Source organism: Varroa jacobsoni, unplaced genomic scaffold, assembly GCF_002532875.2.
Source record: "Varroa jacobsoni isolate VJ856 unplaced genomic scaffold, vjacob_1.0 scaffold_565, whole genome shotgun sequence".
NCBI lineage: Eukaryota > Metazoa > Arthropoda > Arachnida > Mesostigmata > Varroidae > Varroa > Varroa jacobsoni.
In genome coordinates, this window is record NW_019213467.1 from 1 (window position 1) to 17,545 (window position 17,545).

The window sequence follows — 17,545 nt, forward strand, 5'->3', positions numbered from 1 at the left end:
CAACAACAACAACAACAACAGCAGCAGCAGCAGCAACAACAACAACAACAACAACAACAACAACAACAGCAGCAGCAGCAGCAACAGGAACAACAACAACAACAACAACAACAACAACAGCAGCAGCACCAATAGTCCCAAAGGGTTCGACACCTCTCTCCGCTCAGATTGCCGGCGCCCGACAGCAGATAAGAGAATCGCTCGCAGTGAGTAACGAATCTGCCAGCTCCTTTACCGTCAACCTTTCCGCCCCTTCCACTACTACTGCCACCACTACTTCTATCAGTAGACAGTCATCAGCTTGTGGTGTCCAGGCGGTTAGCTCCTGCCGTGCTGCTCAGGCACCTTCAACCCATGTATCTAACAACAATAGCAACTCGAAGGCGGCTGTGCAGCCTTGCGCCGGCTGCACTCAACCACCCCGCGCTGGTTCGGTGGTCCGTCACGCCAATTCGTGCCCAGCCGTCGCAACCCCACAGCCGCTGCCGACTAATGCTAAAAAGAAGCGCCGACATCGAAACCGCAGCCGACGAAAACGTTCGAAATCGGCGCGCCCGAGTTCATGTTGTCAATCGGTGTCACCGGGAAGCATGTCCGTGGCCTCGAACGTCAGTTTGCCGCCTCGGGCCCAAGGGGTAGGAGAAGGTGGAACAAGTAGACACACGCACGTCCAGCGCCGGTCACAGTTTCAGCTGAAAACGCCGCCAGACGGCGTCCTCTCTCGCGGATGGGGGTTTGGCAGTTTCAACGCTGAGACCAAACTGCTCTGGGCGGTGTTAAATGTTATCGGTTATTTGAGTTCTCTTGCCCACAGTCCTGCATCAATCGGTTGACTTCGTTAACAGTAGACGTATTCGTCTATATTTTGGTTCGGTTCTGGTTCAGCCATTATCGTTGAACAACTGAGTTCAATGTAATCAGATCGCACTTTTTTTGTTGCGCGTTGTTATTTGCATCGTTTCGTTAAACTTATTGAGTTCCTTTTAGCTTTTCTTTCTGCGGGCCGGTACAGCTGATTAGAACTCAAGTACAAGACACTCTCTCGATAGTCAGGGACGTACTTTCATTTCTTTCGCTGTCATTTAGCGGTCGAACCGGGAATGCTCGAAAGCGGGATTGTTTCTATGCATTTTCACTCCGTTCAGTTTAGTGATATCTCAGGTATTCCAGTTAGCCGGTTGGTTCGATTGGAAGCAGTTATTGGCCGTATCGGATTTGTGTTTCTATCAAGCGCTTGCGTTGCTTGTGTACCCAGTTGAGTTAGTAATCGCATGAATTTAGATTTTACGCTGATTTAGATGCTTACGTTATATCGAGATCGTGGCAATGGCGACACGCAGTTGCATAATAATTGAAAATTAATTTTATTTGGCTCAATTTTTCGACGTTCTATTTAGCTTGAAAATACTATTTCGTTTATTTGGTTAACTTTTGATTTTTTTTTGTTGCTTTGAATTATGTTTAAGACACCATTTCGAATATCAGTGCTATTTTGTTAACTTCTGTCAATACGACGATTTCAGGGCGGCGATATGGCCACGACGCAGCAAGTAGAGGAGCTTAGGAAGAGTAAGTTTCCATTTTTTTATGCTAAATTATGTAAAAAGAATTCGATTAAAATGGGGTTCGATACCGGTTGAATGTTTAACGGACATGTTTCGTAAGGAGATAGCTACTTATAGACTAAGCAGTGCAGTGCACACGATTTGACATTTGCCTCCACTTCAGTGTTTTTTTTTCGGATAAACTAGATCGCTAGGAGAGCGAAAATAAAAGAAAATGACAGAAATCATATCGTATGACGCTTACGTGGAACTGTTGTTTTTACCTGTTTTCAGCTGTGGACTACCTTGTCGATGCATTGAAGAAAGTTGAACTAAGAATGTCTACTCTCGAAGAGGCGTGTTCATGTGGGACCGCGCAGAGAGCTGACGCAAAGCTCGCCACCGTACCCGCCAAAGAGATACCAAAGGCACCCGTAAAAGAAGATGACGATGACATTGATCTTTTTGTATCCGACGATGATGAAGAAGCCGATGCGGTCCGCCAGGAAAGGTCAGTAGAAGCGCATTAACATAGCGTTATCTCTTCTCTCACTGAGTTATACGGGGTGAACCTCTGTGCTCTATGGTATGTAACTGCAGACTTTCATAACTGAGAATCTCGAATGAACTTAACGCTGAACGACAATGGCAATCCTATACCCGTAATTTGTATACTTTATTAAAGAGAACCTTCGCTACCAATAAACATGCAGTACCAGCATACCTCTCTGTACATGCAGTGTCGTAAAAAGGTCACTGTAAGAAAAATTAACCTAGTACAAGTCTGAGATAGAATACGGTGATTTTTTTCTACAATATTAAACACGTCTAAATGTTTTTTCGCAGGCTGAAAGCGTACGCCGAGAAGAAAGCCAAGAAGCCTGCTATTATCGCTAAGTCATCAATCGTTTTAGACGTCAAGCCGTGGGATGACGAGACTGACATGAAGGCACTAGAGAACTCTGTCCGATCAGTCGCGATGGATGGACTTGTGTGGGGAACGTCGAAACTTGTGCCGGTCGGTTATGGCATTAACAAACTACAGGTCGTCTGCGTCGTGGAGGACGACAAAGTTTCTATCGACGAACTAACAGAAAAGCTGACCGAATTCGAGGACTACATTCAATCCGTCGACATCGCCGCCTTCAACAAGATTTAAGAAGAAAAGGCCAAATTGTCTGTCTACGGCAAGCAACCGTATATAACCGTTAATAGGACAAATTCGACATCCACCACTTAACTGACCACATAAATGCAACTTTAGCAATCAAAAAAAAATCAAGAAAAAAACAAAATACAAAAGACGTAAGCACTACGAATGTTTCTTGACGCATTTCGTCAGGTGCGTCAAGATGGTCAGACACAGTTGGATAAGTCTAGCTTTGTCTATTATGGTTACAAGCACTCCTGGCATTCTCTGATGTTCTCTCATTATAATAATAACTCGTTTAAAAATGTAGAGCGAGCAACTGACTCAAGCGCGAAGCTCAGAAGGAGATGTATGACCAGCTAATTCAAAATAAAACTGCTCTTCATGATGATCCAGCAAACGAAGAAATTTTTGCTAAAAAGAATGCGACGAAAAAATTAAAACTTTTTAAAATAAGGACCCCTTTTATGTACATCGCTGATTTTACGTTTTAGTTAGATATCTAGTGTGAACCAGCGGTTTGGCGATTGAAGAAATATTACTTCAAACGATAATCACTTGAATGCTATGAATAAAAAAAGCTTTTTGTCAGAAACGCTTTATTATCCTTGTTGAACAAAACCATTGATTGGTAAAAAAAAAAACGTTCCTTGAGTAACTAATTGGCAATATTTAGCGATCTTCGACATTTGACATGACAAGGTAAACGACTAGCTTATTGCAATCTGCGTTTTTAAGGGTCATGACCTTTCTAACTTTATTTATTTCCAAAAAAACATCAAAATCAATCACCGAAAATGTTTTTTAGCACTTTTTTTTAGTGGTCCGGTTGTTACTATCGCACGTTTCCGATCATCAACTTCGATGATTCGATTTTTCTACAGTAATCTGGTAGACAATATAGTCGAGAATAATTACACGCCTTGAATATTCAAATCGTTTTTCCAGTGAGAGCGACATTGATGTAAAGCACGGAGTAGTATCTATTGGTATTGTATAATATGGACATTGCCATTTTCGTCACGTGCTCTCCGACGTAACCGAACAAGATCACAACAAAATAATGGCCAATCTAAAAAAAGCAAAGTACCAAATAGGTATATCCGTCAGAAAAATGTGGATATACACGTATTTTGTTTACGGACTTGACTAGGATACATACGATTCATCTGAAGATGATTTTTGCAGAGTCGAAACAGCCCGCAGGTGATTTTCTTTCGTTGTCGATAACTAAGCTTTATTTAGTAATTGCGAATAATAGGATATTAACACTCCTGTTAAGCTGCTCAAATGTTCCACTTTTAAGCGAAGCACAATTTCGAATTATAATAAAGATTTTAATGGTAGCCTGCCCAACACGGTCTTGACTATTCGTCTTTGGTAGTGGCTTCGCCTTCACGAAAGAGGTATGATGGCATCATACTGGTACGTTGCTGTCGAAGACATGACGATTGAGTCCTAGTCGATCGGTCGGTTTCTTCCACGCCTGATGTGTGACTCAGCTGTAAACATAATTTGTTTGAGAAGACTCTGTGGCGACAGACTGGTCTGAGCTAAAGTGAATTTAGCTCCGGAATCAATCGAGAAATATCTATAGGCCACGCGCATTTTTCGAAAGCATTTTATCAAATCAAGACGTTATTACAACTTTAAACTAAAAGCTATTAATTAACGGCAGTATTAATTGGTCAGGCAAGACCTTAACATTCAACTGTTCCAAACGATCCACAGGTTTTATTTCGTTACGAAGGTAAATGTCTTTCTAATATCTTTGCTTTGCTTTGCAAATCAAACCTGCTAAAAGGGACGGAGCTAGTAAAAATAGGAATGGTGCATCTCTCAAATCCTGAGCAGCAGAACCCAAGTTTTCAAGATGATGGTGCGCGAACATTAAATATAATTGTCATCAGAAGCGTCATCCTCGTCATTGTCGTAACGTTATTATTATTTACAGTTAGCGCAATTATCAGTTTGTAGGGCGCGTGAAATGCAAGTATGTTATCAGATACAGTTTTTCCAGTTCAATGAAAGGATAAACTTCTGATGCGATACGCTTAGAACCAATTTGATTTGCAAATATTAAATAAAATGCTTATACGTACTGCAAATTAATGGGGATTTATTATGAATGAAATAATATTTGAATTTTTTTAATCGTTTGTTATTGTAGTCATTTTAGTATGTAAGACCATTCTAAACCTGTCATCTACGTACGTGGCTGTACTTCGTCTTTTTCTTACTTAAGTTTAATGCCTTTGACATTGGAAGTATTATGCTAAGAAAGAGTTTACTAAACAATATTGAAAAGTGGTAAATACTTTTCCTATGTCCGTCCTAAGATTCTTACCAAATTTCTACATAGGCTTTCCATATGTCGTGGTTATCTCGAGTTGTTCGATAAAGGGTGAAGTTCCGCTCATAGTAATAGAAACATTGATTTTCCTGTAAACTGGCTAGGACGGGCCACAAATCAGAACACATATTTAGTAGTATCTACATTATAATAATCGAGCATTTCCATACCTTCTAGCGTTGAGTGATTATGTAAACATATAGTCTTGTAATATTTCATAGAATAGTTGACTGCATTTAAATGCATTCAGAATCAGAGATAAGGCGATTTTTGGAGCGTGCTTGAAGCTCCGGTGTTCAGAGGTAAGATTTACGAGCGCAATTCCTTTCCGTCACAGCCTATTCACATCTCACTCTTAGGGCCGGTTAACTGAACCGTTGAGGTCGAGAGACCGAGTTTTGGCATGTCTAATCCCCGTTTCCACGAAGACCTTTTGTCTAATGATTTTGGCCGATGGCCAATAGATTATATTCATCAATTATCTTCTGAAGTGGTGTCGTAAGTATACGGTGATGTAGCAATAAACATGAACAGTGAATTACTAAATGAAAAAAATGCATACTGTTTTTCTAGTTATAGTTAAAGTTTGTGAAAAACATGTTGGAACAACATTGTCACTTCAAGTTTGAATATATCCCATTAATTTTTTTTGCTACAAGTTAATTTCGAATGTAACTTCTACCTACATATTTTTTGCAAACATAAATATAGGTTTTTACGAAGTCATTCTCATAAGATCTGATACTGTTTTTCTGTTTTCATTGTCGTTTATATATATATATATAACAACTTCATTTTTTGTCCTTTACTTGAAGATTTCGACGTCGAAATAGTACCACTTCATATAGGTGGTGTTTAGCAGGGCATTTGCAACCACCATGAGGATGTCGCAAGCCTGAGAAACGTTACCAGCGGAAGGCGCGCCAATGTATTTAAATATTCTGAGGTTACATAAAGAAGCCGACATGATGTGTCCGTATCAGCCCCTCGCCGCTGGGTAATTCTTTTAAATTAGCTGTAAAGTTAGTAGCTGCTAGTGGTAGATTTCGTGCTATAAAGTTCGCGCAAATTGGACCCGGTTCTGTGTTGTTGAATCGTTGAACTGTTCGCAAAAGGAATTGTCGGGCCAGATTTGTCAACCCCGCTCCTTTTCAACTTTGGGCATAAACAGAACCTTTCAAGGAGTTACTCCATCTAGAGACAATGCTTAGATACTTCAGTAATCGATGCGACTTGTCATTAACAAAGATGTGTTGCCAGGTGCAATTATCGACAACGACAAATTCACAGAGATGTTAGAATGAGTTATATGTCATCTTAAGTTGAGACGGCCCACTTGCAGAAAGTACGTTGAAAGAACAAACACTTCGTACAGCAAAACAATTTGTAAAAGTAGATTATTTTACTTTCTCATCATCTGCGTATTACTTACCGACCTTGGCGTACGAAATCATCAAATAAAATAAATCGAACAAAGGTCTAATTCTGGGAGCTCAATTTTGAAAAAAGCAGAACATTTTTCATTTACAACAGTTAATGATTCTGGTCGCGTAACGGATTGAATCAATTACGTCTCCAATCGAGCATACTCTCTCTCCCACCGTTTTCAAATAACGAACTCAGCCATGAAGAACTGCCGCATGTTTCGAAGGGCGCATGAAAGAGCTTGAATTAGCGGGCCCGATCTTTCTACGGAAAAAATTACAGCCCGAACAGTCGAGCCAGTTTTAGTAAAGTATTCAGAGTTCAGCTGATTCACCCCACTTAATATGAAGACTTATTTTTTGTTTAAGGCAATAGCTTAGACTGCAAAGGCCTTGGATAGAAGAAAGCAGGGGTCTTTGCTTGAAGCTTAGTCAAGGGCACATCCTACGCACCTCATGTAAATCACAAAAAATACGTGAATACTTTTGAAGACGATTGGTAAAAGTATAGATAGTAGCTTTTAAGCAAGGATCGTACTTTGGTTTCGTTAATGAGCAGCTGGTTGGCCCGCTTTGGCCCGTTTATATCTTTCAACGACCAGCCATAGATAGGAAGGTTTAGGCATGACTTAAAGTCCGAGTAGAGGGCATTTGAGCAGACAGCCACTCCTTTCAACATCGCCCTAGGTCTATGCAAAGGTACCTTCTGTAGATTCGAGCACTTTTACCTGGCATTGAACAGTTGTTTTTATATTAATAATGTATAATATTCTCCACGTCCCGAGTTTCCTGTCTGGTGACGGCAATGTCACGCTTTTCCGTTTAAACGTTTTGATCGAGGGCCAAAAGCCGTGTTACCCATCTTTCAATCAAACAAACTGAAAATCTATGAAAAATCAGTTTATACTAGCATCTACTGTGAGTTCGTTCTCAGCGTTTTGACATTGAAACAGTTCAGTTCAATACTTTCTTTATTCTTAAGTGAGCTAGCATCAAAGTTAACTGGATATAGCGGTAAATAAGGTACAATAAGTTTCAATTTTCCTACAACACATAGGGTTATCTAAATTCGACTTTTTTTTTTCATAAATAGTTTATCTGAACAGATGCTGCAATGATATTTTTTCGTGTGCTAGAAGTGTCGTTCCTGACGGCCATGTTTAACCCATATAAGCATTATTTACCGCGATTGTGTCTCCACGTAAACCACTCACTAGTCATTTTCCTTCTTTAGTCCGCAAGTAACTTCTTTCTAGGAAGCGTGCAACATTGCTAGATGCAAACTTACTGAAGTAACGCTCGAACACGCTACATACAGAGACCTCCAGCGGAATTAAATTTCGGACTGATAACTTGGCTAAAAGTGCTAAAACTAACAACGACCAATAAGTACAAACGTTGTAAAAGAGCGCAAAGAGTGTTAAGAAGACAAATCGTTATCTGAACGACTTAATTGGTGTTACGCTTTTCAAAGCTATCGCTAATTTCTATATACAATATTTTAGTGTATTAAAAAATAGCTTTTTGGGCCATTTTGATTATTTCTGAGCTCTTTAAATAAACAAAAACAGGTTTATTGAGAATCATCCAGTCTGTTTCTTGGGAATCGAATTTTTCAAGAACCACATGAAAACACATTGTGTAATAACTAATCTTGGCCCAAATTGCAAAAAATACGCGTTGTTTTTTTGCCATTATGAGTCTGTTGTTGTTTTGTTCTATAATGAACTAGTTTTCTTCCGGTATCGAAAATATGGAATAAACGCATTCCTGCCACAAAAGGATGCCTGCCTAAACTTGAACGTTAGTCCCAGTATACTACACCACAGGTGCAATAAAACAAAGAAACAGTATAAGCTTTTATTTCGCAGCAGTTACACTAACTTGATTCATTTATGACGTAGCCTACCTAACTCAGATACGCAGTTGAATATTTATTAAGTTAGAAAAAAAGTGTGTCTTAACATCCATCTGCGTTTGTCTTGACTACCAAACAAATTCAGACTCACAATCATAGGGAAGCATTTGTTTTAATTCGATGAATATTTGATTTTATATATCAAATGAGGTGTAGAACCTAATCCGCTTGAAACCTTTAAAGAGTTTGCCTGCGTCTACTGTAATTCATAATTATACGTACGTATCACGGACATGGTTTAGTATCAAAAATATTATATATATTTATAAATGAATGATACATTCTTTGCTAGTGATGGCCACTGCGGTCACACGACTGTTGTTATAGATTCTGCAGAAATCGAGTTTCTATTGTGTTTTTCCGTAACGCGCAAGTAAGCTTACCGGATGGTGGTAGTCTTTAAGCGTATACATGAATCGCGAAAGGTGTCGACGACGGCAGATTACAATGGCCTGTGACGATCGACTTTTATTTTATTGCCAAGCAAAAAATCAAGTTATATGGCCACCAAAAGGTCTAAATCTATCTTAACGCTACTGCAGTAGATATATTATTTGAATTTTTTCTAAATTCACTCTAAAAATGAGTCCTATTATCCCATCCAAAGATTAATTAAGAACACCAAAAGAGAACTTTAGCAGTATTTTTTCAGGTAAAAAAGTCGACTTTTCTAATTTTCGTCGAAGTATTTTGAGTTTCTATTCCAACTTAGTATCTTATTACAAAAAAAAAAGGTATTACTCGCTTTATATCGTGCTTCAGTCATTTTTATGTAACATTTTAGCTTGTTACTTTTATTCTGTGACAACACTAGTATGAATTACGCATAAGATAAGTTATCTCTGGTGTAACAGGTATTCTGGTTGCTATCTCTTTAATTGTAGGTTTAAAGCTTTAGAAAATAAGGGCTTTACGAAGAGATTGATTTCAGCTTATTATCATTACTAAGTTCATCCAATCAGCTCCTGCAAATACGCTATATGTTTCTACATGTGCTATTTTATATCTGTGAATGCCAATAAGACCGGTTAGAATCGCATTGGTAAACAGCAGATACACCAAGGTTTGCTTATGCTGTTGAGGCGTAAATGTTTATTTTACCACTCATTCAAGGCTGTTAACTTAAGGTCTATGCTAAAACTTAAATGTCACAGCGAATAGCAATAATCAATACGACCAAAAACATTGGCTTGTGGTTTTCACAAGTTTTTTGGCATCTAGGACAGGGTGCGTACAATTGTGCGTGATGAAGGTGGAAAAAAATTTACCAGGTCTACATGAATGAATCCGAGGATACGTTTGTGTTTAGATATGAGAGGACGCTTGGTCGGTGTGAACAGAGTTTTTTGTAAGGGAACTGGAAGTTGATAACTGTCAGGAAGTCGAAATCGGACTTCATTTGGAGAAATATTGCTTGCTCAAGTACTTTTGTTCATTCAATTTTCCTTGTTATCTATTTGACGTTGATTTGAAAAAGCACGATCTCAATTATTGAGTAGTTTGTACATTAATCTCGTTAACTTTAATCAATCTTCGTTTCGATTTTGTGAGAAGGGCAATGTATTATAGTGAAATACGATTATAAACAGAGAGAAGTCATTGTTTCAAAGACTCTCAGTCTCTCGGTATGATATCTTATTTCTGGAAGCCTCACATAGAGCTTCTGTAGAAAGCAATTGCAGCGAAGGCAGGGCTGCTATCCTCCAACGCTGAATTCGAGTGAACAGTTTTTAGGAAGCTTCCTTGCTTAATATCCGTTGACATGCCCAATGGGCTACACAAGGTGGTGCGCTTTTCAAGATAGAAAAGCGGGACGGTATTTGGCGCATGAGGCCGTACAACCTGATGATGAGTTCACAGCTAAAGCGAGGCGGCGTAGTCAATAAATGAAATAATAATAATCAAATTTGATGCCGTGCGGACGCTCATGCGTAAAAGCCTACGTAAAAAGTGCTATCTATACCGGGACGTATGGGTTGAATCTCTGACCGAATATCTGACCACTTGGTTTCGCCTTTAATTTCTGCAGTTTATGGGCTCTTACGTGCGCTACTTCGTGTCCGGTAGGCTTGTTAATACCGTCTAAAAGCTGGAACGTGATTCTAAATTCAAAGGGTGTGACTCATTGGGATTGCTTGTCTAAGATATTAAAGAATGAAATAATTCTTTATTCAATCGGGCTGTCCGGAACTGTTGAAATTTCCATCATTAGACCTTAAAACCAACAAGTGAGAACATCGAGTCTTTAGTTACCTATGAGTAGAAGCTTATTGGGTGTTATCATGGGGTAATTAGATTATAAATAAAAATATCGCTTAATTCTGAAATTCAGTGTTTGATGATTACATTTCTCGTTCTTAAAAATAAAAGCGCTGATGAACTTTGTTCGGGGTTGGTAGAAACGCCGGCCAAGGGATACTCTAGCGTGTGTCACTCATGCAATTATTTTACAAACAGAAATTAGGAAGTTGAAGGCTACAGGGGGGTGACCGTTTCTTAAGACCTTGTATGGCAAATGAGTTTCTGAACGATATGGACAACGGCCAATGCGTTCCTTGTCAGCTTGATATGGGATTCCTCAAGGCATGTCTTAAACACGACACTAAAGATTAAAAAAAAGACAATAATACGTTCTTCGTAAAATGAATTCAAGGTAAATGAATATACGTGCCTCATGCTATAGGGACAATTCTACAGCCGTGTTATCGGCAGGCAAAGAGCCGTTTGAAACACGCCGTCGCCATAAACCAAACCAGCTTCCTGTGCCGCCGACCAGAAAATCAGATGGAAAAATGGGATTTAACGGAAGAAAAGCCATACTGATGGCAGCGATGACTAACGCAGGCGTAAGCTCATGCCCCTACTTGAAATGGATACAAAGAACATTTGATACCACGAGTCAGTGTCATCTAATACTGCTAGATATCGAACTCTTGAAAAGTTTCATGGGTGTTTGGCATACGCAGTCTATAATACACTGCGGAGTTACGTACAGCGATAACGTGCTAGTTGCTGCCGTACTTCAGTCATGCTTTGGAGCGTATTCTACCGACGATTTTCCTAACCTAATCGATAAAATTAGGTCGATAAACCGCGAGTGTACGGATGTTGTGAACCCACCGAAGCGTTGGAGTAAGGGAGCGAGCGAACACCTTACATTTACCAAGATGTCATTATTCCACTTTATATAATTTTAATGTGACCCAACTTTCTCGACTTGTCATGTAGGCCCGAGTAACCTAATATAATATTCTCTATATACGACCCACGCTGACGTTGGCGAAATTTAAAAGCTATTAGCAACTATGGCTTAGTTGGTGGCTATAAAAAGTTTGTGGACGCAATTACACCGTGTCGACTAGATTCTTTTTTATCTTTTTTTTTTTTTTTTTAATAAATAGAGAACTCGAATTTTACATGTGCTGACGCAGCTCGATCTAATACGCATGTAAGGCGTTAGAGTTAGGATCTTTCTAGTAGTCATTAAGAACATACCTGTTTACCTGTGTTGACTATGCAGAAAACAGCCTTCCTTTTATAGTCCGCTGATACGTCATCGCTACTAGTACGGCTTCTCTGTACCACGAACGTTACTTACTGTGTAGTTACACAATGTCCTTGACCTGGTAATTTTAATTTAATTGATGTTTTTCCAGGCTTTCTAATAAAGATTATATGTCCTAGTGCGTCCGATGCATTCAAAGAATCGTATAGATTGTATATTGACAGTTGGCCAAATGTGGCGTAAAACGAATTTAATCAAACGATCTTATCTAATTACCGTTATGAGGATTAATTTGCCTACCTGTACCGACTCAATATAAAAACATTATTTTACCTTTTTTTTTTTCTGTTTCTTAACACATAGCAGAAACGAATCAGTTTATTATGCATTATTAACTACTGTGTGTCTGTTGATCGCTTTATAGTGGTGTAAGGCTGAAAGCTCGCATCTACTCCTTACATTATTATCAAACGTTTACATAATGATTAATAAAGAGGCGGTGGTGCGTATGATCGTTGTTTCATGCACAACGGACATTAAACGAAGGTGCTTCGAATTTCGGAACTAAATTACAATAGAGGTCTGGATAAAACAACACAAGCGATAAATCACTAAATAGCATCGAGTCTTGACCGATAATGCTTCTCAATGGCGGTGTTTTATTCAAATTTTGTATGATTTCGCGAAAAACGGCTGCCGGGCTTGCTGTCCGGAGCTGTGTCCGACAGAGTTCAGTGGCTCCAGCTTCCAAAAGTGAAGGAATTGGTATTATTTCTGTGGTCTGTTAATAATAGATCAAGGATCTTTACGAATCCATGAACTCTCACATACGATTCGGCTTTCGCATTAAGCTATTATAAGCATCTTATAAACCTTCCGAAACCGGATAATTATTTTAATCCGTTCCATTTAAATTTTTTTCCCCTTATCTGCATGATTGAAGATCCACCCCTTTACTTGTACTTATATCTCAAAGTTCGTTCCAAGGTCACAATTGCATTCATGAAATCATAGCATAAAATGTAACATATACTACGAGCTATTTTCCAATGAAAATGGCGTCTGATTGGGTGCTTGAACAGGCTTTAACTCGTCTGTAACATACACATAAATAACCTATGTACAAAGAATATATCAGCAATATAGTATGACTTACCTAATATCTGCAAGGAACAGCACTAACTGAATTGCTTTTTACTCAGCTAAATCGCTAAAAGTGCTTAGAAATAGAGCGGAACACCCAAAAGGTTCCTGCATACGATACACTCAGGGATTTTTTGATATATCGGTTTATCGACAATGTATAAATCATCTTTTCTTTTTTTTTAAATAGGTGATTTTAGAGTCATCTATTTGAGCTAGTATGAGCTGCTTCAGCGTTGCTTTAATCTGACAGTAGTAGACGTTCTAAAGGTGCTATGATGCCTTCGTTCAGACTTCAGATAGATAGCCTCGACAATCAATAAAAGTTCTGCGAGAATTCGCTTTATTTGCGATGAAAGCATGAAGGTTCATAGTTAAATAGTAACTATGCGCTGTTGGTAATCAAGATGCGTTGTTGAAATAAATGACTTAAAGATAGTTCTGTCAGTTTCGTTTAAAGAATTTAAACCGTTGGTTGTAGTGCTCGATTATGGAAAAAGCAGATTAAATCAGTGGCAAAGTGGGTCAGGACCTGGGCATGAGTAGCCATCATATTATTGAGGAAGTAAACGCAAACCACCGCGGCACTTTTCAACCATTTAACAAAGACTGGCTACAGTAGAGGCACGACTATTACATGCCACCCGCAAAGTGATTTGCTCGGCCGTATTTTCGTCTGCGAAATTCGCTACGCATAAAAATGGAATGATGTTTCAAAAACGTTCGATCATAGATATAAAAAGTTGATTACATGCGACAATCGTACGCAAATGAGAAAAAACGTGCCCCACTAACTGTCGACCCAATGCCCAGACCGGCGCCAAACGCGGTCATGCTATGTGTTCGATGAGAGTAGAAGGATGAGCCGTTGCCGACCGGTCAAACGATTGACGCGAACCTTTATTGTCAACAGCTAGCAAGACGACAATAGTAAGCCATTGTTTCCCCCGCACAGACCGAATTTTGCACAATCAGACTATTAGTTCCTCCGGTTTTTGCTGAACTTCCTCAATAGCTTTAATCTAGTTTCGATGGAAGAACGCTAAAACGCACAAAGGCGACACAACCTCTTGCATAAAAGTCCCACAGTGACGGAATTATAGCATTCCCAAAAAAACGGCAGACGGTTATCGATTGAAATAGCATATTTTTTTTTTAAATACAAAAAAAATATTTGCTTCAATTTTTCACCGCTAACACTTTTTGATGGAGGTACACCTGATGGTCAAAGATGAGTTAGCTGATTACGACACATGATAACCATTAGACAGAAACACTCGTATTCACTATACTATTCGAATTGCCCTTGTTACATTAAAAACAGTTAGATTTTCGAAAATTGCCCATTATGTCGGACCTACGCGGCTTTATGGGGAATAGAAGCTGACACAACTTTTGCCATTAACGTTTTCTGTGAGCGAGACGCTTAACAAACTGAAATCAATGTTTAGTTTTGAAAATGGGAACATTGCTTCCATTGGGAACATTGTGTTACCTTCATTGGGGCCGAATTTACAATCAAGAGATTCAAGTTCACTAATTTATAACGTATTTCTAAGTGATTCGGTCAAATGGACACTAAATCAAGTTAGCTGTTCGATTTGGTGTCCCTTTGATTGAATCAAAGCTGTTCCTATATTTCAAAGTAGGATTATCGAAGTGCAGAAGATGAACAAACAATACAAAAGTAATTATAGAAACGTGTTAAACATATCAATCATGCTTTGTTTACTGACTAGGCAACGACGATTTTGACAAGCCTCTTTTAGTCAGACTTCCCTGTTATACATAAGGCCTGTAAGTGGAAAATTGAATCGAACAAGACACTAGTGGGTGTATTTTTAAATAGAGGGTATTTTAATCATTATCTGCAGTTTATATTACAGCTGCTTATTTTTAGGCCCGTTTAGTGATGTCGCACCTAGCGGATTGTCCTTAAAGGAGTGTAACGCAAAAATTTAGGACCGCTATCACTAGTCAATAATCTACAGTCGCTTCTATCTGTTTTGGTGTTGCACACAAAGCGCGATAGCCCTAGGGATGTGTATCACTAGGACATTACCGAGTAATCCGAATTCAAATCCCGTTATGAAAACTGTCCGTCTTGCGGAGATACCCGCCAAATTATCTGATTCAATGATGCCGAACCCAATTCCGAGCTCAGTTTTCCTTCAGATATTCCCTCTGACCATGCTGATTGCATCTACTAAAAGTACCGGTTGTTTCTAGCCCAATCTCCTATAAGATTTATCCAAATAGATACCTATATTTTACTAGTGCTGCGACAGTTTGGGAAAATCAGTCTCTGATTGAAAGGGTCAAAAGTCGCTGGCACAAGCCTATATAATATACAATATAGTACACGACTAGCTTTATTGAGCCAGAGCAGAATCAGCCAATGCAGAAATAACAGGCTTAGCTCCACGGCGTATACCTTACCTGAAGCTAGAACGAATAGCAAGTGACTAGATTATTAAACGCATAAAATCTATATAAAAACACGTGATGGTGTTTTCAGTTACTCTTTTAGAAACAGACGTATTTGTAAGACAAGTGTGGAAGCGGATGATTGTAACACGCGATAATGAACATCAAGGTGTTCTTTCGAAAGAATCAAGAATTAGGGGCTGTCACGAAAAAGAAGTATGGCAAAGAAACCGCACACGTTGCCCAGACGAGGTAAATGTTGTTCAGATAAACGGAGCTCAGTGAAAACACTGATTACGGTGACCCCAGCAATCCTAAACAATGTAAGGTAAGCGAGGGCACAAAAAGTATGGCAAATATGTCGTTTGAAATTTTGGAAACGTTATTACGTTTCCTCTATGTGAGTATCATTTTTCCCTAGCTGAACCCCACCCGGCCCAGGGTGCTTCAAAATTTTCCATGTCGAGGATCTTTTGGGCGCTACTTTAGGAAGTCATGAGATACGCGCGTGCTCGGCTTACTAGCCGAACAGTCTCTATAGGCGCCTCCGGCATTGTTGCTAGCAGTTTTCTCGACCCATCCAGCAACGCTCTCTTCTGAAAAGACATTCGCGTGGATGCCCGGATTCAAGCTACCGACTGGTGCCAAACCAGCCTATGAAAGCTGATATAGCAGTTGCGTTGAAGTCCTTTCAAACGTTAACCAATAAAGCGGGGCGGCAAATAGAAAAGCAAGCTGCTTTTAGGGTCCAATGAGAGGCTCCCGTCATAGCTTAATGGGCAAAGCATTTGCTTGCTAACCTGAGGGACACACTGTGGTGTAGGTTCGAACTGGGGCAGGGCCGGACTTCGTTTCGCGCTGGGAGCCAACCGCCTCCTCGCATGCCTAACGGCGATACCGAACGTAAAGAACGAAGTAAAACATAGAGGATCTGATGAAAAATAAGACGTGAGACTTCTAAGAAAATAATGTCGTTTAAGTTCGCATCTTCGAGTTCAAGTCAGTAACTAAATAATGTGGACAGTGACAACAGTAGCCGGAGGCTTCGCGACAGAGACAACCGTAACAGTCGTCCTCTTTCCTGGCTCGTTGATTTTTCGGCGATGGCTAAATGTTTACAAACAAACTATGCTCAGCTTCACTTTTTTTTTTTATGGCAGCCTCTATATATATATATATATATATATACAATTTTCGTTTGCTTTGTTCCCAGTGGTCGTGCCAGTTGTACGGGTACCCCGATACGGGCCGGACAGGGGGTAGACCCGTGGGTTGCACTGCAGAGTGCAGCTGCAGGAGGTAGAAATGTAGATTGTTTCCACCTTCTTTCTCTCGAAATCTCCACCCACGCGCGACTCATCTGCGCTCCCGCCTACCTGTTTTGGTTCATCGGCCTATGTAGTCGTGTGTCTGTGTAAGCATCGTCGTACTCATCTACTTTAGCTATCTGGTTGGGTAAGCGGGAAGCGTACTTCACGTCCTCGTTTTCATGCATATATTATTATTCGCCATGTAACTATGCCTGAGTATGCTCGTTTTCTACGATGAAACGACCGAGGTAACGGGCACGCACACAGAGGACCTGGCAACGATGCGACATAAGCAAAAGATGTCGCTGCAGAAAAGGACTGCTGCAACCGCCACGCTGTGATTCTTCTGATTGAACTAATGTTCGTTCAGTGGCGACGACCATGGCGACGATGATGACAGCAGGGACAATGATGGTCCAACATGCGTTCCCTGCTACCGCTTCGCGTTTCCATTAATCGGAACATATTTCCAGTTGTCATGTTATAGGGAAAGATGTAGTCGGTAGTCGATCGCAAGTGAACCGTTGTGCGCATGCTGGAAAACTTCTTGTCAGAAGGGAAGAGAAGGAGAAAGTGTCTGCCAAGATCTTTTCTTTCTCCTCCCTCTGACGTCATCGCGTTCCACCCTTCACCCCCTATTTTTTGTTGTAATGCACGGACGCGTTGTTGGCATCGTCGTAGCAGCCACGGTAGTATCAGCACTTTGAGTTGGTAGTAAGGGTGCTGCTGCTGCCGCTGTTGTTGGTTTGTGCCGGCGCGGAATTGATGTAG

The 17,545-nt window shown here is 40.0% G+C and overlaps 2 protein-coding genes across 3 annotated transcripts in view; one reads left to right on the forward strand and one right to left on the reverse strand.

Annotated features, from left to right (window-relative positions):
• Positions 1-167: 167 nt before the first annotated feature.
• On the forward strand, positions 168-3,289 carry LOC111261537 (putative elongation factor 1-delta; the record flags this gene model as incomplete). The annotated part of the gene is made up of 4 exons (XM_022835114.1): positions 168-635; positions 1,524-1,569; positions 1,839-2,055; positions 2,391-3,289. Coding segments are annotated over 4 exons (1,044 nt in total), but the record flags the coding sequence as incomplete, so codon positions are not given.
• The window catches only part of LOC111261529 (uncharacterized), a 292,892-nt gene continuing 278,099 nt past the window's right edge, over positions 2,753-17,545 (reverse strand). Inside the window, exons 5-6 of one of the 2 annotated variants that reach the window (XR_015311560.1) lie at positions 5,042-5,143; positions 2,753-4,196 (exon numbers count right to left, since the gene is read on the reverse strand). The gene's annotated coding sequence lies outside the window, so the exon portion shown is untranslated. Of the gene's footprint in view, positions 4,197-5,041; positions 5,148-17,545 lie in introns of both variants that reach the window. The other variant, XR_015311559.1, reaches the window with a different exon arrangement.